We start from the raw sequence: 25,332 nt of genomic DNA on the forward strand, positions 1-25,332 counted from the left end.
TCCGGTATGGATTAAATATAAAATGAACCTGACTCTTTACATTACTCAAAAAAATGGAAAAATGGAGTTTGATCTGTCACTTCTATAATAATTTTGAAAACCGCGCATTGATATTTTTTGATTTATTTTATAAATAAATTGAATGAAATTTCTAGGTTTAAATAATTTTTCATCTGTCTTTAGCAATCTCAAACTTTCTGAGGTTAAACAATAATCGATTTCAGATTTCTTAAAACCGATGTGAATTTTCTAAAACGGTGTTGGCTTTGTTGAACGGGTGAATTGGCCTTAACCACTGATTTTCCCACCAAAATCAGATTTCTCAATACCGGTAGAATTTTAGCCAATCGGAGAAATTCAAGGGAATATAATGCTTCATATTATCTTCTGTTGTCATTATAAATGTTTGCGTATTATGTTTCAACAAGAACCGGATTCAGATTACACAAAACCGATGTAAATTAGAATAAACCGGATTGGTTTTGTTCCACACCGACCTAAACAATTATTTTCCCGCCAAAACATTTGAAATGGGACGCCGACCTAAACACTGTTTAATGGATCATGCGGATCCTCTGCGCGACTATAAATAAGAATTTAGGGAAGAAAAAAAATCACAATATTGCTATCTCATTCCAAAGAAGAAAAAAAACAAGAGCTCTCCGATCTTCGATAAGCTCGAACAACCTTCAGCGACGACTCTCATCGTTTGCTCTTTTGTTGCTTATGTTGCGAAATTAGACGAATCTACTCTTCGGTTCGGTGGCTTTGCTCGGTGTCGCGAATCGTTGTTGAATTTCGTTTAGATCACATATTTCTCGATTTTTTTTCTCTAACGCGTTTCTCGCAGATTATTGCGATCTTGTCGGTGCTTTTGTTTCGCTTTATTTTTGTGTTGTTTGAAAATGGATGCAGGTATTAGGAACGCTTCTTCGCTCTTGAAGCTTTGCAGTCAGTGGTTATTTCCACCAAGGTTTCTTCCCGCAATAAATTCTCGCGACAATGTGAGTTGAGTTTTCTCAGTTTTCAAAATTTTGGGTTTTTCATTTTACGTTCTGAAATTTGGGTTTCTTAATTTCTGAGAATTCTTCTTTGATCTCGTCACGGGACCTTCGATTCTGTTGATTATGGTGTTTCTGAATTTCTGAATTGTCGTTTTACAGTTTTCGAATGGTTTGATCTAGAATTAGGGTTTCGATTATCAGTTCGTGAGAAAACGTGAGCAGGGTTCTTCGAGTATCGTTTTAGAATTTCTGAGTTTTGACTTAGTTTGAGGAGTAGTTAAGGTTCTAATTTTCAGTATTGATTATCAGAAATGAGGCCAGCTGTGTTTCTTATTTCAGATGGGTTTAATGCGAATGAGTTGAATTTTGTGATTCCGTTTCTTCTTGAGTATGGGTTGTATTTCTTTGAAAATTTTATCAGAGATTCACGTATATTTTCTTGCCGAAAAGTTCTAAATCCTAAATTCCTGTCTTTTACCAGGCCGATAGATTCATACCGAACAGACCCGCCATGGATTTCGACTATGCTCATTACATACTGACCGAAGGATGGAAAGAGAAGGAGAAAACGTCAACAACCACAGAGGTGAGTTCCCCATCTAGAGAGGCCTATAGGAATCAATTGGCTGTGATATTCAACATGAACCGGACCCACATTCTCGCCTTCAAGAATAAACCTCCTGCTCCCGTGAAACCGCTTCCCAGCGACCAATCTGTATCTCTTCACCGGCAGCCTAAATCTGTGAAGCCTCATAGAAACATTTGTCAGGTGTATATGCCAAGTTGCACTGATTTACATAAGATTTATCTAGTGGGAAGATCGTTGTGTTAATATTTTGATTTGCGAAACTTTGTGTAATGCCAGAAGACTGTAAGTATACTTGATGCCCCTGAAATCAAGGATGACTTCTACCTCAACTTGTTGGATTGGGGGAGCGAAAATGTTCTCGCCATAGCATTGGACCAAACTGTATATTTGTTGGATGCTTCCAGTCGTTCCATATCCGAGCTTATGACAGTTGTTGACGAGAAGGGGCCTGTGACAAGTGTCAATTGGGCGCCTGATGGTCGTCATATTGCAGTTGGTCTCAACAATTCTGAAGTGCAGCTGTGGGATTCTGCATCCAACCGTATGGTAATTCTGAAATCTCAACTGTATCTCACTTTATACGGCAAACATGTCCTAACCTAACTCAAACTTGTCGTATATACTTGCACAGCTCAGGACTTTGTGCAGTGGCCACACCTCTAGAGTAGGATCATTGGCATGGAACAATCACATCTTGACAACTGGAGGAATGGACAGACAGATCATCAACAATGACATCAGGATTAGATCACACATCGTGGGGACTTACAGGGGCCACAAGGATGAGGTATGTGGGCTGAAATGGGCAGAATATGGCACGAAATTAGCAAGTGGTGGAAACGACAATCTCGTACACATATGGGATCAGTCCATGGCATCTTCAAACTCACGTACACAATGGCTTCACCGGCTGGAGGATCATACATCTGCAGTTAAGGCTCTTGCATTGTGTCCATTCCAAGGGAACTTGCTTGCAACAGGGGGTGGTGACAGAGATGGGGCTATCAGATTCTGGAACACAAACTCTGGAGCTTGCTTGAACTGTGTCGAAACTGGTTCCCAGGTTAGTGGTCTGATATGGAGCAAGAACGAAAGGGAATTGCTTAGTTGTCACGGGTTTGTACAAAATCAACTTACCCTATGGAAGTACCCGTCAATGGCGAAAATGGCAGAGCTCACAGGTCATACCTGGAGAGTCCTGTCTATGACCTAGGTAAAAGTAGCCATTACGGTTGCAGCTAACAAAGATGATTCACAGCGTAACAATGGTTGTACGGTTGCTTCAGCGGCAGGAGATGAGACATTGAGGTTCTGGAATGTTTTCGGAGATCCAAAGGCAATTACAAAAGCTGCTGCTAAAGCCAATCCCAAGCCTTTTTCCCATGTGAGGCATCATATACGGTAAAGACCAGAGTTAGATCTGTACAGATACGTACACCTCCTGGTATTCAGGTACAGACAGATATGGAGGCTTGTGTATATTTTCACTTGAAGCTCGGGTGTATTTCGACTCTTCATTTTTATATCCAAATGTAATGTGCTATAGCTCATAGCTGTATGATGACAACTATATTATAACAATATCATGATTGAAACCGAGAATAATCAAAGTATTCACACCTGTAAGGGTCGGATACTTTGTCCTATGCAAATCGTGTACCTTGAACTCTCGTTAAATGTTCTGTAATCCAAGATTTATGCAAGGAATGTGATGGGATCAGACAGGTATTTATATGACGTAAAAATGGATCCAAGAGCTGATATTCACTTGTGACCAATCAAATATCAATCTAAGTCCCAATTTCAGGAATTTTGGCATACAATAATGAAATGACTCTACGAGGAATATGAACGCCAGTCCAGGAGCTAAGCTGGTAATGAACAGAAGACTAACATCAAAATTCATTCCACCGATCCTGAAGTTTGTATCGGACACGAGCTTAAGTAGCAACCAAATACAAGAAAGGAGGTCATTTTCCGGACAAGAGGAGGTGTTCAGCCAAGGATGGGGAAGATGCGAGCAACGTGGTCCAAGGGGACGCTCTCACCGGCATTTTTCTTGAGCTTGGGATGGTTGTATTCGTTTTGGGGCAGAATGATACTTCCGTCAGCTTTACCGACCGTCCATCCATTGTTGGCGACATGGTGCTCAATGAACTTGTCCAGAGATGCACCTTCCATGTTAACAACCTGTACAACATGTTTATCATTAGCTAATGACAATTACAACGGCGATATAGAATTGGCACCCAAAACATGTATATTCCCCCATGCTGAATTCATTTACGCAAAGCAAGTATGGTTATAATCTTGCCAAATATAGAGAATTATCGATTAAAGATAAAATCAAAGAAAAGAAGTTACTCAAACATACCTCGGCAAGCAGAGATCTAGGAACCTTTTGGTAAGTCAAGCTAAGGACGTGAACTGCATACGCTTGGATAGCTTGCTCGAAACCTGAATTTTATCATTGTATGTAAAGCCATTTATACTCCAATTATAAATAAAGCAAGCAAGCACTCCACTAAACCATGAACCCAATCTCTTTTTTTTCTGTGGGACAATATACGTATGAGCAGTTCATGAAAACTTTAGTAACCGATAGGAACATATCACATTCAGATTTTTGTTTACCAGGAACAGCTTCAACTATGTGGCGGCTCTTGGCAGCTTCATCCCAGAACTGTTGGAACCTCCCAGTCTGCAATAGCAATCAACTTGTTAAAACAAATGTTTGGCTTTAGCAGCAAGACTATGGAGCAGGTCTCGAGTCTATATTTCAAGATTTCCCAATTTGGCTATGGAGTGCAAGACTATCATTTTCTTCAAATTTAGGTTTTTTTGTGTGTGTAAGGATCAAAAGGCCACAACTTGATTTGATTTGATTTGGACGTTTTCTTTTCTGGCTGAAATTTTAAAATTTTTCTAAACTAACTCAGACATAGCATACCTCCAGGTAATGCGAGAGAACGATCAGTGTCTTGAACTGCTCCTCCATTTGCTGACAAGGAAATCCATAAAAAGGATATAATTACCAAATGCTGAACTTAAAACTTGACCCTGACACATTGAAGCCCAGTTATATACATAACCGGTGCTCACAGTCACAAAACATACAAACTTAATTGTCTCAGATATTTAGGGTAGAACAATAATCTGAAAAATAGCCAGCAGGATCAGTCAATCATGTAAAAGGTCGAAGCTACAGAAATCCATAGCTAACAATATGTACTATCATGATAAAACAATGTGCTATAAGTTGCAATTAGGATGAGTTTTCCTCTCGAATTTGCGCTAATACAATCTATCTACATAAGAAAACAAGTCTAAGCAGTAAAAGGGAAAGAATGATACCACTTTTTCAGGAATCAAGAAGAGGCAGAGGCTGAAATCTGGAGCTGGCATCGCCATAAGAGCCTGTATCCATTAGAGAAATAAGATAGGGGGTTAAAAATCAAGTGTCAGAAGAAAACAATTTCATCAGCTATCAAGCATCATACTCATGTGAATTTACTCCGTCATACCTTGATCAGGATACGAGTCACAATTTGAGTACTCATGCGCTCAGGCTCGAACTGCAGAGAGAGAACAAAAGCTGTTATGGACAAGAGTGACACGATAAAGACCACAAAGAAGAAAACCAAATGGCCAATCTTATGGACACTCAGGGCACCTGATAAAGCCGAAGCAGACAGAGAGCAGCCTCCAGACTATACGTTTGTGAAGCAACCTGACATCAAACACAGTTGCAATACAAAAAATGTTTCGGTAATTGCAATCATGAAGGGTAATCACTACGAAGGAGATAAAACTCGTACATAATCCTCAGAAGGATATGGGCTTAGAATTGGCTGGTGATACCGACAAAAAGTACAACAATTCTGTATAATCTTTACATTCAAGTTCTGTCACTTCTGGGCACACATCAAAAGAAGCTTCTACCTTTCTCAAACCAGAGAACAAGAGTTCTAAAAACAGGTGAAGAAACAACGGCACAAATCTTATAGATTCGACCAATATTACAGCTAGGTTCCCATGGAGATCACGAAAACAGAGGATGAAATTCCATGACATTCATTTCCACTCAGAATTCTAAAATTCTATGGAGATTTTGGGTGCGACTAAACCAGAATACGGAGAACTGCTGTGAAATGATACAAACCCTAAATTCTCGAGGGAAGTAAATGAAAAGACAAGGAAATTGAACCTGCTCATTGACATAGTTCTCGAGATCGGGTAAGATCTCGGGATTGTAGGGATTGAGAGCGATAAGCTGCTCCACCGTGTAGGAACCCTGCTGCTGCTGTGGCTGGACTTCCCTTCCCATCTCTCTCTCTCTCTCTCGCTCTGTGGATCTTCACGTCTGTTCCTTCCTCTTTGCGAGAAAACCTTAGTAACGGCGACTCGTAGCCAAGACCAATTTAGGGTTCAGGGTAAAACTGTCTTAACAAATCTCCCTCTATTTTCTTTTTTTTTTCCTTGGTAGCTTTTTTTTTTTGTATTTAGTACGTGTAGATTTTATTTAAAAGTTTATAATAATGCAGAAAACTATCATTATAAATTTTTACAAAATTCCATTTCAAAAATCCTATAGAAATATCCAAACCTTTTTAAAAAATTCGAATAAATTTAAAATCTGTTAACTTAACTATTTTTATTTAAAAAATATCTGAATTTTAGATTTATTTGGAAAAAAATTTTAAATCTAGATATTTATAGTAAAATTTTATAGTTTCGGTATTTATTTAAAATTTTTATAAAAATTTATGTATTTATATACGATTTTTTTATAATATTAATAAATTCAAGAATTTTATTGTGTATTGTTTATGATAGTAAATTCAATTGTTTTTTATATAATATTTCATATCAATTAATTCAGTTGCTACAATGAGAAGTGAAAAGATATAATTAAATAATACATAGATCATAAATCGTGATGGATAATTTTCCGACTCAATACATAGATAATAAAAAATTAGAATAATAAAAAAAACTCGAAATTAAGAAAAATTCTATAAAAAAAATATTAACTTGTATACTCTTGTTGAAAGATATGAATTTGGTTCAGTTTTAACAAAAAAAAGTAAGATAACCAATCAATCATACCTTTAACAAAACAACAAATACATGTTAAATGTTAACCAATTTTGAGTAATTAAAATTCGTTGTAATTAATTTTTTTTTATAAATTATAGATCTCTTAAAATTTAAGTCTTATATAAAAGCATTATATTCCGTAACGCAAATTACTTGAAGCTTTTATTCGGCTAAAGATCGCCGCAATTGATCTAAAACAGTATTTTAATTAATTAGCAAGTAACTAAGTAAAAAGTAAATGCTAAACCCAAAAACATTTTGGAATGAAAAGTATTCAAAGTTTAAGTTAAATTTGTTATTTATAACATGCTTTCTTTATATCATTCATTTAAAAAAAACATTGAATTTCTAATTTTATATATTTTTAAATATTTCATTGTTTTGGTAATCAGGAAATCAAGGTGTAGATTAATTTCGGAGATTGATTTATGTGATTTGGATTATATATTATCTCTCCAAATTTGAGAGGTTCGAAAACCAACGTGATCACAGAAGGAAATTTCGCACAGCCATTGTTGTTTTGTGCAATAGCAATAACAATCAACCAGCCGTAATCGCAATTGCAACTGCGAACAACAGTTTTCATTAAGCTTTTGAATAAAACTTCATCTATTTTAGGTTACCAAAACATTTGACGAACCACTGAACTATGGTTGTGATATGTAAATTCCACCAACAGCAACAAAACTTGAATAAAACCTATATAAAAATAAATAAATTTAAAAACCACAACAAAAAGAAATTACAAGAACCAATCATCGCCTCCGCTATTCTCCACCTTTGCTATATTTGTATCACACATCTCTCCCGCCTTTCTACCTCTTCCTTGCGCTAAAAGCAAACATTTTCTCGTCTCATTCCAACTTCTCTTCTCCGCCCAATCCCTGTATTTTCCCCTTCTTCTCTCTTTGGATGTTTCGCCTTGAAATCGTTTGATTCAAAGGCGAAAACCTTCCGTGGAGCATCGATGTCTGTGGAAACAGAGAGAATTCCGAGGGCAAAGTACGGAAACATTATGCGCTCCGACCCTATTTACCCCACCACAATACCCCATCAGGCCGAGGAAGAGTACCACCGGCGAAACAGCAGCGCTTCAGGAGTTGGAGAGGCGGTGTTCGACAGAATGAGCTGCGAGGGCTCGCCTATGATGATGTCCCCTTGGAACCAAGCCATGCCTTTCATGCAAACTCAATGGTCCAGTGTTGCTGAGGAGAAACTCCCCCAGAATGGGCTTATCGGCTCGCTTGTTCGAGAAGAAGGTCATATCTATTCTTTAGCAGCCAGGAAGGACCTTCTCTACACGGGCTCTGACAGTAAGAACATTCGTGTCTGGAAGAATCTGAAGGAATTCAGTGCATTTAAGTGCAACAGCGGTTTGGTGAAAGCGATAGTGATCTTGGGTGAGAAGATCTTCACGGGTCATCAGGACGGTAAGATTCGTGTTTGGAAAATCTCGCCTAAGAACACGAGCCTGCACAAACGTTCCGGGACTCTTCCCACGCTGAAGGATATATTCAAGGCATCCCTCAAACCGAGAAACTACATCGAGGTGAAGAAAAACCGCACCGCCCTTTGGATTAAACATGCGGATGCTGTTTCGTGTTTAAGTCTAAACGAAGAGCAGGGACTGTTATACTCTGCTTCGTGGGACAGAACAATCAAGGTGTGGAGGATCACTGACTCAAAATGTCTTGAATCAATCCCAGCTCACGACGATGCGGTAAATTCTGTTGTCTCGACAACAGATTCTATAGTTTTCTCAGGATCTGCTGACGGGACGGTGAAGGCGTGGAAGAGGGAACAACACGGGAAATGCACAAAGCATACTCTGGTACAGACATTGACGAAGCAGGAGAGTGCAGTCACGGCCCTAGCAATTAGCAAGAGCGGAGGGGCAGTTTATTTTGGGTCAAGCGATGGTTTGGTTAACTTCTGGGACAGGGAGAAACAACTGTGCTATGGTGGCGTTCTGAAGGGACACAAGCTGGCTGTGTTGTGTCTTGAAGCGGCCGGGAGTCTTGTGTTCAGTGGATCAGCGGATAAGACCATATATGTGTGGAAGAGAGACGGAAAAATCCACACCTGCCTCTCGATACTAACAGGCCACACTGGGCCGGTCAAGTGTTTAGCGGTGGAAGCAGACTATGGAGATGAGAAGTGGATCTTGTACAGTGGAAGCCTCGATAAGTCGGTTAAGGTCTGGGGGTCTTCAGAGGCCATCATGGACATGAATCAGACGGGCATGATGCAGCAACAGCAGCAGGTTATATTGGATTCAGAGCCGTTCATGTCTGATGGTAGTTTCTCTTCTTCAGCTGGTGGAGCCAGGCACTGATCATTTACCCTGATATCGTCTCTGCAAGGAAAACATCACGAGTCATCAATACGGGGTAGTGATATACACTATGGGGTTGGGTTTGTGCTTTGTTTTTGTTTCCTCTGCAACTGTTGTAACACAAGGAGAGAACGTCGGGTATAATTTTTAATGAGATAAAGTTTAAAACTGAAAACTCTTTCTAAGTTGATGATTATTGATAACTGTTGTGAATTCATTCGATGTCTTTCCACATTTGAGATGCTTTGATTTGGAAAACTGAACTTACAGTGTTTGGGAAAGAAGACAATCTTCAGTGGGAAAGCGTACGAGTGTGGTTGCCGCTGGATTCCAGCCTTTTGTTGGAGCTTAAGCCCACTAACCGACCGCTTCTATTACCAGCTGAGTTCAAATCGAAAGCCAAAGGTAGTGGCATACATCCTGCTCCTTCGAGTGTTCTCAACACCTGAAAATATAAAGAGATACCTTTGAAATGATGAAACTCAAAAACACTCAGTCAAGTTGGGTGATAAGAGAACTAAATTTGCAAGAAGATGCCCGACCTTTGACATCGTGGGTCTGGAATCGGGATCACGCCTTAAACACGAGGAGGCAGCGAAACTGACTGCATGTAGCTGATGGGTGAAGTTATCGACCTCTGCAAATCTCAAGCGTGGATCGAGTAATTGGTGCACTTTCTCTAATACTCTGTTTGGTTCAAAGTAGTTAAAGGGGTGGTGGAGCCAATCAGAAGGAAATAGCTGATCCTTGTAACACTGCAACTCACAAGCTCTTCGGCCCGTTATCAACTCTAACAATACCAATCCAAAAGCGTACACATCTACTTTCTCGCTTATAGTTCCACCATCCACATATTCTGGTGCAAGATACCTGAATTTGTTTAGAGATTTCGTAAAAACCTTATGAGAGTTAGAATCACAGATTTGGTAACTAAAAAAGATATGGGTCGTGAAATGTACCCTGAAGTTCCTATAACTCTCTCTTCGGGGCCGATACTACAGTCCGTGAACCACCTAGCCAGTCCGAAATCAGCGACCTGAATAAAACCATTAAAATTTTTGTTAACTAAATTCCATAGGCTAAACCTTAGGTTACATGTATGTGACTGCTTCATAAATAATAGTATATCCCATAAAACTTCCTAATGTACAACTAGAAAGGCTACAAAGTGATTCCTTTTAATAATTTGAAATGGAATTTAGCAAAAATCTTTTCATTTGGATTACCAACGGCTCAAAATCATGGGTTAGGAGGATATTATGAGGTCGCAAGTCTCTGTGAACAATGGATCCAACTCTACAGTCTTCGTGAAGATACCGCAAGCCTCTGGCTGCTCCGATTGCTATCTTCATCCTCGAGTCCCAATCCAATGATTGTTGCTTGTTCCCTATGAAACACAAGCACCATGGGAACCTTGAGCAGAATGTAGTGAATTTGGTAAAACCCATTTGTCCGGACAAGGAGCCTTTACATGTTATTCAAAAACCAAAAGACGAGATAAAAGGAACTGTGAATTACCATGTAAATTGAAATCAAGGGATCCATTGCAGACATATTCATAGACCAGCACTCTGTTGTTCCCATCTGTGCAGTATCCGATCAGTAAAACAACATTCTTGTGTTGGGCACAGCTCAAGAGCCTCACTTCCCTGCAGAAATCAGCATCCACTTGGGATCCAGAAATCTTTAGTATCTTTACTGCAACAGATTGTCCATTTCTTAGAACTCCTCTGTAAACGATTCCAAAACCTCCTTCAGCCAACAGATTTGAATCTGAAAACCCATCTGTTGCCTCTGCTAAAGCCTCGTATGAAAATCTCTTTGGAGGCTTCCCAAATGCGGGTGCCTTGCTTTGACAAAAAGAGCATAATGGAGGAGGTGTCGAGGATGCTCTGTTCAGAGAGACCAAGATTTTCCCGTCTGGTTTAACAACAAAGTTTTCCATATGGCTTTGTCCAAGTTTTGGCATAATGAGGCTACCACTTGATTCAGTGTCACACTGAATAAATTTTTCAAGGAGAGTTTTCGAAATTTCGGGTCTGAGTTTCTTACTTGAATTGTGTTCATTTGAAACCGGCTTCTCATCAGGAACCTGGTCATGGTTCTGAGGGATCCAAAAGACACTTCTGTCATTATTTCCTGCATAACGTCCTGGAGATGTTGACAAAGTGACAGGCTTCCTTTGATCGGAATCAAGAACTGCTGACAGGCCATGAGTGTGAATTATATCATCAACTGATGCATAACGTTTGTGCGTTGCTACCTCAAAGAGAGGATTTTGTTCGTATAAGAGAAAAGGAGGAGAAATTGTGTCCAAACTTGATCTTGAATTTTCCCTCAAAATTCTCGAAGGAGAAGTACTTGGTTCCTCTGGACTGCTAACTGGTGTACAGTTCCTAACTCGGGGGGCTTGTAACCCTCCCATACCTCCATCTGGTGAAGATGAAGCAGAGAAATACGGAGTTTCTGTACCATTAGAGGCTTGCAAGTTAAGTCTCAGAACTTTTGCTTGAGAACCCTTTACTACTACTATATTGCAGCGAAGTTCCTCTATGCATTGCCTCAGTTCCCGTTTCAGTTTTCTGCTCAAATTCAAGAGATCTCAAGGAGGTCAGTAACATAACTCAGAAATGATATGGCAAGGAGTAAGCACAATGAACACTTCAGACAAACAACTAGATACATGGTTACTCTTCACATATCAAAGTCATTCGAACGTAAATCTTTCGACCCTAGTAGTTTGAAAACGACATAGCTGCAGCAACAAGCAATGATGGGCATTCATGCGGATGCTAAAGCCACATAACTATCATGCCTTGGTGGCGATAGAAACAAAGCAAAAGGTGCCTGTCTATCCACCAAGCAATCAATGTACTTATAGAAAAGAAACAAGAACTAACACTTTGATGGAATTACTTGTCCACTATGACCCAACTGGCTCTGTTCCTTCTTGCTTCAGCTGCAACAGCATCCCCAGATGAACATGAGACTACTTTGATCCTCACTTTAACCTATGTGGAACCCATTAACCAGATTTAGCTTCAAATAAGAGAATATTACACAAATTGTTGATACATTTCTGATACAAGTAAATAACTAAACTCGGATTTATTGGCAATGGTAAATCGGAGAACGTGACATACACAAATATGTTAAAGCCATTCATTTTATTTTACTGCACAACCCGGTTCAAAAGAATTAATACCCTCACCTTTCATATCCCCAAATTATGAGATAACTCTTCCCAATTACCACATTGTTTCTAGAACATTTATGGACTATACTGTAAAAGTATTGAATATGGAATTATATTTTTTCACATGTTTAACTCAAATTTGATAATCCGCCCAAGGTTGGTATTCTGGTTCGGTTTGAGCCAATCGCACAGATTTGAACAAGATCTAACTCGGTTTCAGTTTGGTTCAAACATTTCCAACAAATTCAATCCTAACCAAGTTGCAACTGATAAAAGCCATGAATCCCAAAAAACCAAACAAAACCGAATCCAAAAAGGAGAATTTCGATTATCTAATTTTCACAAACCGGATAATCTAAACTTGTTGATGCGAATCGAACCGGGGAGGCAACGTCATTGCATCGGACCTCTCTGACAACTTAGTCAAACGAGCGACGCAACGCAACAACAACTTCTCAGACCGTATAAAAAAATATTAATTTCTAAGCATTTCCTTTAACGATAAGATTACACCATGTGCTCAACAGTCGCCCCTTCATTTATTGTCATGAAGTAATATTTGAAAACGATATTCAATAATTAGAAGAATTAGAAAAGTCGCAAAAAAGAAGAAAAAAAAACTAAAACATTTCCAACCATAAAGTAGGATAACCTGGAAAGATTCCATACGTTTAGGCATATAAAATTATTATTTCTTATATTATCTACTATCTATCATAATCCAATATCTATCACATATAAATCTAATTTCAATAAGTTATCACAATGCTAACTTCAATCTTTGTTATAAATTCTTAACTGATGTTATATTTTAGCTAAATTAAAACTTTATAATTATATCTTAAATATTTAAAAAGAAAAAAAAAATACATTATATAAGCTATCCAAATATATATGTTACTATAAAAATTTTATTCATCTATTTATTTGTTTTTTATGTATGTACATTCAACACAAAGACATACATATTACATTATTACATACAAACGTAACGCACATGCACATCCAGTTCTGTTATTTGAACATTTTTCTTTTTCGCTATATGATATTCAGAATAGAATTTCAATGGTAATAATATCTAAAAGTATAATTTTAGGAACTTCATTTTCTTGTTCTTAACATTTTTAAATATATAAGATATTTTCGTACGTATGTTTTTCTAACATGAATTATTATTACTTTGTGGTATAGATTTAGTATAAGTATCATGTGCTGTATCATGAGTCAGCGATCTCCACGGTCACATCACATGGCTATACTATGCCGGACAAGGGTATTTCTGTAAATTCTGGACTCACCTCTCTCTGGTCCTGAATCTGAAGCACCATCTGAGAGCATGACTCGGAGATTTGAAAAATCCGATCCGGCAAATTTTCCCGGTGACTGCTTCCACAATCTCCGTTCAATATCGAAAAATTCCAGAATCTTCTTCCTATACACGAAATCAGAGCACAAATTCAAGAGAACTCAGGAAAATGTTCATCACACAAAATTAAGGACAATAAAAAAAATCTCGCAACGCGACTATGTTGAAACCTGATTTCTCGCCCGGAAAAATCGCGAGAAGTGTGACGCAATCTCCGGCGTGGACGACGTGATTGAGAGCCCAAGCTAAAGCGGTTTTGGAGATCACTCTCTCGGCCTTCACGGCGACGAGAATCCTCTCCGCCGTCGTGGCTCCGCCATCGCGACGGTTGAGACGCGCCTCCACTGCAGCGGCTAGCATCGGCGGTGCGATTCTAGCCAGGAAAATTCTATGAAACAGGATCGAAAGCTCTCTCCCTTTATCTCTCTCTCTCTCTCATCAACGTGAGAGTGAGAGATCGTTGTCATGTGAAAGAGGAGAGAGGATCGATTATAATTTAACGGCCGATATACATGTGCTGTGGCAAGGAACAAAGTTGTTACTCGTTAGACTTCCAAGGCCCCACCGTCCGCCCTGTAATTTGTTTTGTTTCCTTGTTATATATTATTTTTTTAGAGAAATACTATAGAAATAAATAAACAATTTCATTAAATTAATGACTAAATAAATATTTTAATGTTCTCTCTATTTAAAATTACTATATAAATACATAATTTTAAAATTGTTAGAAATTTTTTCATAAAAATAATAACAGTTTTAAAATACATCGATTTTCAATCAAAACTTTAAAAAAATAAACACTTCAATTACAATTTGACGTTGTAAATCATTGAAAATCATGTATGTTATTTGAAATTTTTATAAATTTTATATTTTATGGTATTTAAATTTTTTTAGAAGAATAAACATATAATAATTGGATCAAATCGAATTTTTAATAATGTGGATGGAATCATGTGATCTGAATGGGGCTCGGTTATTGCAAGATATTGATGGGATTAGCATTTGGTGATTTCATGAATGGGACTTAAACGTAAAAATGGTGGACGTGTATGTTTTCATTTTAAATGACTAGTTTATCCAATCTTCGAGGTATAATAACAATTAACAAAATGCATTATTTGTAATATAATTGAAAGATAAAAACTCAGAATAAAACGAGGTCCTATAAAATAATTATATTATTTTCTTAAATTTTAAATTAAATATTCAATGTAAATACAAGCGAATTTAAAAAGCATTTTTTTTAATCTGAGGTATAATATAGTTGAGAAAATAAAAATAAAAAGAATAAAATATTGTTTTTTAGCAATAGTTATGTTTGGGAAATTTACCAAGAAATCGCACAAATCGGACACACAAACTCGGAAACTGCCAAATCCAAATATTTTACTTCCATAATTCCAACAAATTTGATTTGAACAATACAAGTTCTCAAGTCAAATCCCATATAAAATCAACTATATATAATTTTTCAAAATTAAATATAAAATAATAAAAATAATCCAATAAAACAAAAAATCTTGAAAATTAAATATTTATAATTTTATATCAATAAAAATATATTTGATATTTTTAGTTTAGAATATTCTACCGTACTCTATAAATTACGTTACATTTCTATGAATAATGAACACAAAACTATTTTATTACAATAGATACTCTATAAATTATAGTTGGATTTAAATGTTACAATCTTTTTAATATTGGTTTGGAGTATCTAAAGTATATTTATAACCTTAAAAGGAAGAATAGATATAGACCATATTTATGTAATGATTGAAGGAATAAGATTATTTATGAGTTAAAATGGAGATTTTGTAATATCTTTTACTGTGTTCAATCTCTATGATTTGAATTATTTTTTATTTCTTTACATCGGGTACATATTTTAGACTTCGATTCAACTATTTTTCAATAATAATTCTTTTAAAATTTATATTTATATCAGTTGTATGTAATGTTTTATGCGATTTATTTTAAAATCAATTTTCGTTAAATCTAAAATTATTTAGATTTCATTCAGATGGTTCGATTATTTTTTATATTAGAATCGTGTTTTTATTTTTAATAATAAATTTTTTATTTTTTATATGGAAATCAATTCGGGTTTCTATTATTATTTGATTTGCATAGACCGGAATTTGTATACTCCATCCCAAAATGACGATCTCAATTACCCAAAAATCTTCCCGTTACGGTATAAATCATCAAATTTATTATTATTTTGAAAATGAACCAAAAAGGTCCAACAAACTTTCCGCCATATTAAATCGAACCATAATATATATTACTACCCTTATCGTTTATCATATGTCGATACCAATACAGGTGATGAATAAATTCAACCACTTTTGGATGCGTGTCCCCTAACCAATTATCATATAGTGATTTTGTCGGCTAAAGCTCACTCTCTACAATTATCAATAATTGGATTTGTCGTCGGTAGGATGTGACTTTGGGCCTAAGATCCGATCCCAGTACATCCGAAAAATGATGGGTTTCAGATTTAAATTGGAAACATTTTGAACTTTCGAATTCTTATATATGTTTACAAAGATATGTTGACATATTTTTATATAATTTTACTTGTGTAACCTTGGAATCAACACAAATCAAAGAATTTTGTAAATTGTCACGGGTTTGATACGAACAAAGAGCGACTCTCCGAGTACCGCTAGGCCAGAGGGATATAGGAATGAATCGAACGCACCGAAATGAGAGAGATGCGAATGTTGTATAGGTATTGGACTACACAGTCATAGATAACTTAAAAGAATTGATTGAACTATTCATATCAACAAAATGTATCTACCTTTTCGGTTATCTAAAAGAACTCCAAAGTTAAGTGTGCCTTCTTTAGAATAGTCTTAGGATGAGTGACCTCCTATAAAGTATTTTTCGAGATATGTGCGAGTGAGAAGAAAATACGCTAAAAGATCTCGTGTTGGTGTGCGAAGACAGTTTCATCATTTTATTGCGGCCTTGGAGCGTTACATTCGGTTTTATGAGTTTTGTCTCGTTTGGGTTTACATAGATTTCTTTTCTGTTATATTCGAATTCGATTATTTCGATTTTAGAAAAATCATAACCGTCATGGTTTTTATATTGAATTCGGTTATAATAAAACTATTCATTTTAAAAAAAATTATGGTTTTTTTTATTATTTTTATTCGATTCGATTCAAAGTTTAGTTTTTTCGATTTTAGAAAAATCATAACCATTCGATTTTATATTCGGTTCGATTTTGTTACGGTTATATTTTATTTGGGTCAAATAAATTCGGGTATTTGGTTATTAACCAAATAATGTATATAGATCACTTGTGCCGATTAAGAATGCATTAGAACAATATTTCATATTAACTATAGACAAAATTCAACATAAAATGGAAAAGGAGCCTTGAGTCTTTCAGGAACGAATCCAACCGCGACGCCGACAAGAACCAGAAACGTGTTCATATGACGGCTGCGATCCTGAAAATCTCTCCCACCGCGTTGCAAGTCGAAGAGACAGATCCGTTACCGGTTCCTCCCTTAAGCGACATTACTACATTGGCGAAACATTGCTCGGTAGACGACGGCATTCCCATGGAGACAACCTTGCCGCTCTGTGCTTTCAGACCGCCGTAAGAGTTCAGTCCCCTCACGTAAGAAATCTCCATGTCTTGTTTTCTTCTTCTTGGTTTGTCTGAAGGTTTTCACCATGGCTGCCCCTGGACACACAGACCATACAACCACCGCCGTTGCCGTCGCCATATTTGCCCGTGCCCTCGAGCTGAATTACTGGAAAACATAGACTGTTAATGAATCCGAATGCTTCTAAAGGGTTGAGAATCATAATCTAGATTAACCACATTACATAAACACGAGAAAACAAAGGCTTTGACATTTACCCAATTGCTGAATCAGAGATTTTCTAAAGGGTTTAAAGATCGTAATCTGCATTAACACGGGAGATTGGATCCTTAAACAATGTCATTGACTAAGTTCTGCTGATATGTTCCTCCGCATATGAATGAATCCACACAAACCTCAAGTTAGAGATAGAACAAACAAAAGGGAGCTATAGATTTGGCGTCCGTTGCTCTAAAGTTCCACTAAATGGATCAGATTCAAATCCATCAACGGAAAAACAGATTAGATTTGATCAAACCCACAAAACAAATTTAGTCGATTAGTTCTGCTTGTGGATTGATTCACCAATCTATGAGGACTGATATAAACCTGAAGCTGTAACGCAAACACTCAATTTCTCCGGAGAGTGAATCGAATTCGGACCCATGAATGGTGAAAACAGAGGAGAAGGAATTCAAAACAGTGAAAGGGTTTTAGGGTTTGTTACCTGTTCGTCGGAATTTCGGACAAGGAAGAGAGAAAAGTGAGAGTGATTTGTAGTAATGTTTGGGATAAAGGCGTGTGCCTAAGTGAGAACGTGGACGCCGTGAGTGAGAGAGAGGGATAATATTTTATTTTTTTGTAAAAAAGATAATATTTTATTTATTTATTTTTTGTTAAAGATAATAAAAATATTTTATTTAAACATGTGGACTGATATTTTTTCGATTTTTATAGATAAGTTATGCAAAAAAATATTATTTGTCTAAAAGGATTATTTTATTAAAATTTATACATTTACACAAAATTTGTATACTTTAAATTCATCGTTAAGAAATCTTAAACCATTACATTTAGACAAAAAAAAAAATTCTACCCTACTACATTTATATATAAAATTTTACACTATTGAATGAATCATAAAAAATCCAAAGTTATTGTAGTAACATAAAAAGTTTTACATTTTTAAATTTATTACAAACAAATATTTAAATCTTTCGGCAGAACAAATCATATAAAAATTATTATTTATTTTCATACATATGATGAAAAAGGTTTAAAACTATTCAATTTAAAAAAAATACATCTTTAATATTATTAAATCACATAAGATATATTTGTTATATTAAGTTTTATATCTTGGATAAAAATAAATATGAAATAAAATAGTAACTTGAATGATAAAATTTATTATGTTTTTATTATTATTTGAATTAGATTTGAAATATAATAAAAGTATGGAAAACTGATTATTTTTTAAAAGAGGTAAATCAAATCAACGTTTAATATTTTTAAATCAATTTATATCAATATATGGGTAAATACCGGTTGAGTTGTTTGCAACTGTTACCTAGAACCCATCATGGGTAGCTCAACTGGAAAAACGGGGTGCAAAGCACTTGTCCCGCACCAAGTTCGAGCCCCAGGGTGGGGAGGTGAGCAAATATTTCAAAGCACATGGCTTGCTCCCGATCCGGAGATTAGTCTGGACTTCGGCTCAGGACGCTCCGTTATTCAAAAAAAAAAAAAAAAAAACTGTTACCTAGAAATATCACGGATTCGAGTCGAACAATATACATGGCAGGACTCTTGTCCGTACCCCCGTTCAACAAGATGTTTTGTTTTGTGAAGTGGGATGTCTCTTTATCAATTTATATATTAAACATTAACTATTTTATGTTATTTTATAAATAAAAAGTATGATAAATTTAAAACAGAAATTTTTATAAATGTAATAGTTCATTTTTTCTGAATAAATACAATAACTGGTTATTTTTTTAATAAAATTTTAAAGAATGCAGACTTATTGTATAGCATGAAACAATCCCTAAATTAGTGCAACAAATACATGCACGGAACTTGACCTCGTTGGTTTAGTAAAGATTCAAACTCAGAAAATCTGAAACTTTTTATTGAAAAATTATAAATTAAATGATAAGAACATGGAAAATGATCCTAGTCCTTGACGAAAAGTTCTAGATTTTTTACGTTTACATATATGATATTTTTTTAAAAAAATGGGATTTTTAATTATTATATTTCATCGCGTAAATAATGTATGGATTTGGAATACGAATATCGATTTTATACACACTACACTACTTGTGCGGTGACCTCGTTCTTATTAATTCAAGAATGCAGTTTTTTTTTTAAATAACAAATTTCATTGATTTTTTTTTTTTTTTTGAGAAATTCGAGAGAGTGAAATGCACGCGCTAGAAGGAGAGAGAGTGAGGAACAGAACTAATACATTGAGTGGATTGCCATTTGGAAGAAACTCCGACCCTGTTTTCCATGACAATGGCATTGATAAATTTGGGAATGGCATGGGACAGTCTCTCAAAAATGTCCTGCGGACCATCATCATCATCATATGAAACACACATACATAAATTTCAAGAGAATTTTTTTTATAATTTAAAATAAAAAATATCCAAAATATTTACAATATTTTTATAAATTATTAAATATAATTGTATAAATTTTGACCGAAAGTCGTCTCTCGTTTCTGATAGATTCTCTGTTTTTTTATTTTATTATTATTGTCCTTTTTCACAGAGCTCATGCAGGTTTATGCACTGCCTTCGCCCATTTTAATTGTCAAATCCTTTTTCTCCACAAAAATACAAAATGATTAACGCCTTCTTTTGCACATTTGATTCCAACACAACGCACATCCAAACAAATAAGGGGTTTTCGTCATTTTATCTAATCAGTTTTTTTTTTCCAAGCTATATAAACAAATTGTTGGAAAATATATATTATTTAGAGAAATTTTCAAATGTGAAAAAATGTTTTTTTTTTATAAATATTTTTGGCCTCAGTCTTCACTTGCTGTAAGAAAAAAACCCTCAATTCTTCCTTTATAAAGGAACCCAAGAAAATGTATTTGCAAATTCTTTTTCTTCTTCTTCTTCGCCATTAAACCTCACTCCCTCCTTCTTCTTCTTCACTCTCTGCAGCAATGTCAATGCCATTGTACCTACAGCCACCGCCGGCGACGGAGCACTCCTCCTCCTCCTCTGCCGTACCCTCCGGAAGCTCCGTTGGACCCTTAGTAGCCGTCCTTGTCGTCGTCGCCGTCCTCTGTGTCATCGCCGGATTCGTCGGACGTATCTGCTCCGGAAAAACCGTTATGGGTTTCGGAGAGTACGACATGGAGAGATGGGCGGAGAGCAGATGCTCTTCTTGCATAGACGGCCACATTCCTCCGCCGCCTCCACCGCCGCCGGAGCCGCAGCAGCGAAACTTACACGGCGACTCTGAGCCGGCGGTTCCTGGACAGGACACGGCTGAGACCGGTGACAGATAGCAGCCTCAAGAACATCATCCCACCTCCGTCGTGTTCTTCATCTTCCTCAGAACAATGAAGAAGAAGATCTGAATTCATTTTCACTCCGCCTGAGAATGTGTCGTAAATCGGAAGTTTAGTGGGCCAAATGGTCAAACATTTTTTCGAAAAAGGGTGTTTTGATTCGTTGTCTTTTTGAAATGCTAATCATTTTCTTGTTTCTTTTTACCGAGACCGTGAAGAACAACAAATAGGAAATGACCTCCATGACAGACAGAAGAAGCTCGGTTAAGATCGTCCTAAGTTTACTCTGGCTCGGTTCCCTCTTTTTCCAGGTTATGGTTAACCCGGTTTAGATTCGGTTTGTATTGGATTTTTAGTTAAAATCGGTTTTATTTCAAGTCCGGTTTTCTTGGGACGGGTTCATATTCGATTCAAACAAGAAGGAACATCGATTTTTAGTTCCAAATGACAATAAACCAAACCGAAGTAGATTGAAACTTACTTCTACATAACAAAAGAGTAATTAAGCACAAAATGGCTATATGCTCAGATTTCTGTTCTTCTTTATAGTTTTCCTTTCCAAGAGAACTAACATACAAAGATCAAATTCCGAAGCATACCCAAAAGCCGCGACTATGCGAATGTGAGGATGATATCTCGATCGAAACTTGCATTCGGGTGTTCAGACGGGAGACAACCTACTGATCCTGAGAAGGGGATGGCCGCTTCATCTTGAGAAGATGGGAAAGACCTGCAATGACATGTCGACGACTCCATGGGACACCGGTTTTGGCCAACGCTCTCCCGTCTTTGTCCAACAGCACGAAACAAGGGACGTAATTGATCTCGTAGTGGAGACGCTGCATTTGTAAAGGAATATGAACCTCTCGAGTTAGCCTGAGCACTGTCCACCAAATCAGCTACAAATGTGATATTGCAAGGATTTGAGACCCAATGTGGCATGAAATCTTGTCAATGGGTTCTTGAAAATGATGGAAATATCGGAAAATAAAAGTGCGGAAGCTTTAGTCTTTTGAGCATCCGTAGATCAAGAAACCAGATCAGGACGAGGGCGAGGCCAATAATTGGTAAAAACCTCCGTTTGGATTCGGTACAGAGATACTCCATAGCTATAGCATAGCATGTTATGACAACAATGACTCTACTGAAAATAACGAGATCAGTAAGAGGGCAAGGTCGCGAATGCCAAAGAACATGAACACAATAAATCAACAGATCACATAGAGTCAGCTCGATAAATTCGTCAACAAAAGAGCAGAGATTATTTTTGTTACCTCGGGCATCCATTTCTCGTTCTCGGCATCTGCCATGACAACGTTGAGCCAATTCGAATTCCTCTTCTCTACCTCCAAAACAAAGTTCAGCAAAGAGTTGCAGAGTCTGCATTTCGGTGAATAAAACTCGAGCACGGTAGCCTCCTTCACGCTGGCTAACGCGGCGGCAAATGCCCTCTGCTCTGCTTCTCCCTGCTCTTCGGCACTTAGCACCCGTTTCTTCGGTTTCAGACTGTTGTTTCGATCAGTCCCAATGACATTCTGAGGGAAACCAAAATTACTAATCCAGGAGCTGGAAGATTTCGAAAACGAGCTCAGGGAATCGAGTGCAACGGAACCGAGGCTATGCATTGATCTGAACAACCATGGGCCGTCGAAGTTGCAGACGTTGGAGGATTTGGAGTGGTTGTGTTCATTCCATGGCCACTTCAAGCAGAACAAAGACGGCTTCGACCCAGAAGAACCCGCCATCGGATCTAACAAGAGTGCCCCCTATGATATGAATTTCAGTCAAAACACACTCTCTGCAGTGAATGATTTAACAAGAATATAAAATGGTTCGAGTTCCTGAAAACAATTCAGAACCCAACACCAAGGCGATGGAAATCTCTAGAACTAACGGTGCAATCAATCATTAACCCATCAAAATTTCTAAATGAAGAGGTTCAGAAAGACGGTGAGAGAAACAAAAGAGAACCCTAAATCGACGATACAAATAAAAGTGGACCAAAAAATTCGGCAATTACTCCCAGAAACAATCTCGAGCAGCGACAACCAGAGAAACCCTAGAATCAAGCAACAGAACATGAATTAGGAAGAAGATGAAATCGGTAAGCGAAGTTACCTCTTCACGGCTTGAATGTTTGGCTCTCTGCGCCCAAAATGGTCCAACAGAGAAAATTCGTTCGACGCTTCGCTCGGTCGGAACGACAGCAAATTCAGAGCGAAAACGAAATCGAAACCAAGATGAATTCTAAAACGAAAACCAGACAACACCTTGAATCCTTTGGCAATTAACGTGGAGGACGGCGATTTCAGTGCCGAGTGTCGGAAGAAACTGACGGACGATAGGTATTAGGAAGTCACTTGCTCGTTAGGGTGGTTTATTTGGGCAATGATACCGAACTGAATTAATTGAATTACAATATTTTGGTTCGCTTTGTTTTTTTTTTAACAACCAATTGGTTATAAATTTTGAGTAATCATTCGGTTTGGCTCTGTCAACCATTTGATTATTCATAGTAATTTGGTACAATTTAATTACTTCCGTTCGGTTTAGATTTTTAACCCTAACCAATTAAATCCTGAGTTTACCTTTACTCCTTTTTTTTTACTACCGGAAGTTTTTTTTACATCTTCTCCAAAAACAAATTAATTTAGGGTAGACGTTTCGTGAATCGGTTCGGATTCGGCACGGAAATGTATCGGTTCGGTTTTTTAGGTTTTATAAAAATAGATACCAATTTGTTTTTATATTATGTTCGGTTCGATTCCAGTTTTTATTAAAAAAAAATAGATTTTTTAAAAAAAAATCGGATTTTCAATATTTTTTTAAAATTCGGTTCGGTTCGGTTTGATTCTGTAAAATTCGGTTTTCTAAAAACAATATCATTCGGAAATTTAGAACGATTCAGATAAAAAAAAATACAGTATTTTTCGTAAAGGTATACCCCTAAATTAATTCGGGTAACCATTTGGGGTTATTCACGAGGTATATCCTTTTGTTTGACATCAACATCTTTAGTGTGTGAATGAATAAAAATATCTTTAATTTCAAAAATATTAAAGTATTATTATTTAAGTCAAAACTCTATTAAAAAGAGTCAATATATTTTCTGAAGTTAAAGCTTTGTTAGGTTCAAATATTTGTTTAGTAGATTGTGAACTTCAATAACCATGTGAGAATAGATGTTAGCTTCAATAATTAATATTATGTTACAAAATATGATCCTATAATATATTTTTTTACCGGTTGAACTAACATACGAACAATTATAACTTGTTGGAATATTCGTGTCCCCGTATCAATCAAAAAGAGAAAAAATAAAACCAAAAGATATAAAACAAAATGAAGATATTACAAAAAAACATTAACAAAAAAAAATATAACATCTTCAACGTTAATGTAAATACAAGAATTTCCAAGAGCAGATGCATTGATATTGTCCAAACTTTTTCGGGTTTGGTAAGAATTTAAATTATTTATCTAATTTTTATTGGTTTTTCAATGCTATCCACAAAGCGACCAAAAAGTTAAAAGTCACATGTAATACTCTTTTACTTTTTTGAACTTGTGAAAGTTAATTGTATCTTTTATGATTCATCCATGTCCACAAAATCCACGTTTTTTTCCTTAAACATTTGGCCAACCAAGAGTGAAAAGAAAAATGGCTTCAAAAATTTTGAAAACTGTAAAAAAAAATCATGAGAAATCAATTTAATTTTTCTCACAACATATTTTTTAAAAATCTACAAGATTTGACAGTCCTTGATAAAGAACATTTGGTCCAATTCTATTTTTTTTCCGTTAAAATGATTGTATATATATAATAAGGTTTAAAATTTTGTTGAATTCCAATTAAAAAGAGCTGAAAATTCTTTTAATGTATAAGGCAGAAAAAAAGATCAAATTAAGAACTCTTAAATTGAGGGACATGGACCACATTATATCAGATTGGGACAATAAGGGAACTAATAATCAAATTACCAAACAATATATATTTTTTTTCTCCAAATTTCAAAATCGAATCTAAACCAACAAAAGTGGGAAACAGCTTTGCTTCGGCTATAAAGAAAGTGTTGTTCTAACTGTGAAAAAGTCTCTTGTCTACGTCATAAAAAAAAAACAAAACAAAACGTGGCTGTATGGTTTATTTATATTTTAAAAATTCAAAAAAAATTGTTATAATGATTTTAAAAATGGAAATGGATTTATTTAAATTTGGGGATATGAGAGACAGGCTGTATATTGGCAAAAGGTCTCTGAGAAAGCGCGTTCGTTGGTCTTCTTACATCAATCAACCGCACTGCCTCGAGCGCCGATTTTCCTTTTCTATTTTTAATAAAAATCATACCAATCCAAATATATCTCAAATTAGGTGCCTATATTTTAAATTTTAAATTGGTTATTTTATTTTTCATTTTTTTTATATGGGATTTCTCTTCAATCTTAGGTTAAGTCTATAAAAAAAATATTGATTTTTTAGTAAAACTTATTTGTTATTTTTATATTTATTTCGAGTTTATTTTGGAGATTTGAATTTCGGTTTATTTCCTTTCAGTTTCATAGCATAAGATCTAAATCCCCACTCTTATC

General features: G+C 36.2%; 6 protein-coding genes and 1 long non-coding RNA gene across 7 annotated transcripts; 3 read left to right on the plus strand and 4 right to left on the minus strand.

The window, feature by feature from the left end:
- Positions 1-634: 634 nt before the first annotated feature.
- LOC104803782 (cell division cycle 20.1, cofactor of APC complex-like) lies at positions 635-3,206 on the plus strand. Its single transcript, XM_019201403.1, has 4 exons — positions 635-1,004; positions 1,486-1,773; positions 1,870-2,139; positions 2,225-3,206. Exons 1-4 carry the CDS (start codon positions 906-908, stop codon positions 2,804-2,806), a joined length of 1,239 nt encoding a protein of 412 aa, XP_019056948.1. The 5' UTR covers positions 635-905; the 3' UTR covers positions 2,807-3,206.
- A 233-nt stretch (positions 3,207-3,439) lies between these two features.
- LOC104803783 (eukaryotic translation initiation factor 3 subunit K-like) lies at positions 3,440-6,003 on the minus strand. The gene is made up of 8 exons (XM_010527835.2): positions 5,801-6,003; positions 5,267-5,323; positions 5,118-5,168; positions 4,948-5,010; positions 4,544-4,594; positions 4,228-4,294; positions 3,968-4,050; positions 3,440-3,783 (listed from the first exon to the last, which is right to left on the minus strand). The coding sequence occupies exons 1-8, from the start codon at positions 5,918-5,920 to the stop codon at positions 3,589-3,591; spliced, it is 687 nt and encodes a 228-aa protein (XP_010526137.1). The 5' UTR covers positions 5,921-6,003; the 3' UTR covers positions 3,440-3,588.
- Positions 6,004-7,282: 1,279 nt separating this feature from the next.
- Positions 7,283-9,243, plus strand: LOC104803785 (uncharacterized WD repeat-containing protein alr3466-like). Its single transcript, XM_010527837.1, has one exon. The coding sequence runs from the start codon at positions 7,661-7,663 to the stop codon at positions 9,026-9,028; it is 1,368 nt and encodes a 455-aa protein (XP_010526139.1). The 5' UTR covers positions 7,283-7,660; the 3' UTR covers positions 9,029-9,243.
- Positions 8,930-14,079, minus strand: LOC104803784 (inactive protein kinase SELMODRAFT_444075-like). The gene is made up of 9 exons (XM_010527836.1): positions 13,761-14,079; positions 13,523-13,656; positions 11,945-12,039; positions 10,547-11,610; positions 10,255-10,415; positions 9,988-10,064; positions 9,571-9,898; positions 9,297-9,473; positions 8,930-9,049 (listed from the first exon to the last, which is right to left on the minus strand). The coding sequence occupies exons 1-8, from the start codon at positions 13,948-13,950 to the stop codon at positions 9,321-9,323; spliced, it is 2,202 nt and encodes a 733-aa protein (XP_010526138.1). The 5' UTR covers positions 13,951-14,079; the 3' UTR covers positions 8,930-9,049; positions 9,297-9,320.
- A 2,792-nt stretch (positions 14,080-16,871) lies between these two features.
- Positions 16,872-18,021, minus strand: LOC104803787. Its single transcript, XR_770262.1, has 2 exons — positions 17,935-18,021; positions 16,872-17,375 (listed from the first exon to the last, which is right to left on the minus strand). It is a non-coding gene; the product is annotated as an uncharacterized LOC104803787 (long non-coding RNA).
- A 2,201-nt stretch (positions 18,022-20,222) lies between these two features.
- On the plus strand, positions 20,223-20,946 carry LOC104803788. Its single transcript, XM_010527838.2, has one exon. The coding sequence runs from the start codon at positions 20,392-20,394 to the stop codon at positions 20,737-20,739; it is 348 nt and encodes a 115-aa protein (XP_010526140.1). The 5' UTR covers positions 20,223-20,391; the 3' UTR covers positions 20,740-20,946.
- Positions 20,947-21,151: 205 nt separating this feature from the next.
- LOC104803789 (thioredoxin-like protein HCF164, chloroplastic) lies at positions 21,152-23,119 on the minus strand. Its single transcript, XM_010527839.1, has 3 exons — positions 22,861-23,119; positions 22,017-22,508; positions 21,152-21,581 (listed from the first exon to the last, which is right to left on the minus strand). Exons 2-3 carry the CDS (start codon positions 22,485-22,487, stop codon positions 21,420-21,422), a joined length of 633 nt encoding a protein of 210 aa, XP_010526141.1. The 5' UTR covers positions 22,488-22,508; positions 22,861-23,119; the 3' UTR covers positions 21,152-21,419.
- Between the last annotated feature and the right edge of the window lie 2,213 nt (positions 23,120-25,332).

Source organism: Tarenaya hassleriana, unplaced genomic scaffold, assembly GCF_000463585.1.
Source record: "Tarenaya hassleriana unplaced genomic scaffold, ASM46358v1 Cleome9, whole genome shotgun sequence".
NCBI lineage: Eukaryota > Viridiplantae > Streptophyta > Magnoliopsida > Brassicales > Cleomaceae > Tarenaya > Tarenaya hassleriana.

Coding starts and splice junctions, on each gene's coding strand:
- LOC104803782 (XM_019201403.1), top strand. CDS start 906: ATGGATGCAGGTATTAGGAACGCTTCTTCGCTCTTGAAGCTTTGCAGT. Junction 1,005..1,485: donor CAATAAATTCTCGCGACAAT/GTGAGTTGAGTT, acceptor GTCTTTTACCAG/GCCGATAGATTCATACCGAA. Junction 1,774..1,869: donor CTCATAGAAACATTTGTCAG/GTGTATATGCCA, acceptor GTGTAATGCCAG/AAGACTGTAAGTATACTTGA.
- LOC104803783 (XM_010527835.2), bottom strand. CDS start 5,920: ATGGGAAGGGAAGTCCAGCCACAGCAGCAGCAGGGTTCCTACACGGTG. Junction 5,011..5,117: donor TGACTCGTATCCTGATCAAG/GTATGACGGAGT, acceptor TAATGGATACAG/GCTCTTATGGCGATGCCAGC. Junction 4,295..4,543: donor TTCTCTCGCATTACCTGGAG/GTATGCTATGTC, acceptor TTGCTATTGCAG/ACTGGGAGGTTCCAACAGTT.
- LOC104803785 (XM_010527837.1), top strand. CDS start 7,661: ATGTCTGTGGAAACAGAGAGAATTCCGAGGGCAAAGTACGGAAACATT.
- LOC104803784 (XM_010527836.1), bottom strand. CDS start 13,950: ATGCTAGCCGCTGCAGTGGAGGCGCGTCTCAACCGTCGCGATGGCGGA. Junction 9,899..9,987: donor AGAGTTATAGGAACTTCAGG/GTACATTTCACG, acceptor AAACAAATTCAG/GTATCTTGCACCAGAATATG. Junction 9,474..9,570: donor CCAGACCCACGATGTCAAAG/GTCGGGCATCTT, acceptor TTATATTTTCAG/GTGTTGAGAACACTCGAAGG.
- LOC104803788 (XM_010527838.2), top strand. CDS start 20,392: ATGTCAATGCCATTGTACCTACAGCCACCGCCGGCGACGGAGCACTCC.
- LOC104803789 (XM_010527839.1), bottom strand. CDS start 22,487: ATGGCGGGTTCTTCTGGGTCGAAGCCGTCTTTGTTCTGCTTGAAGTGG. Junction 21,582..22,016: donor ACGAGAAATGGATGCCCGAG/GTAACAAAAATA, acceptor TTACAAATGCAG/CGTCTCCACTACGAGATCAA.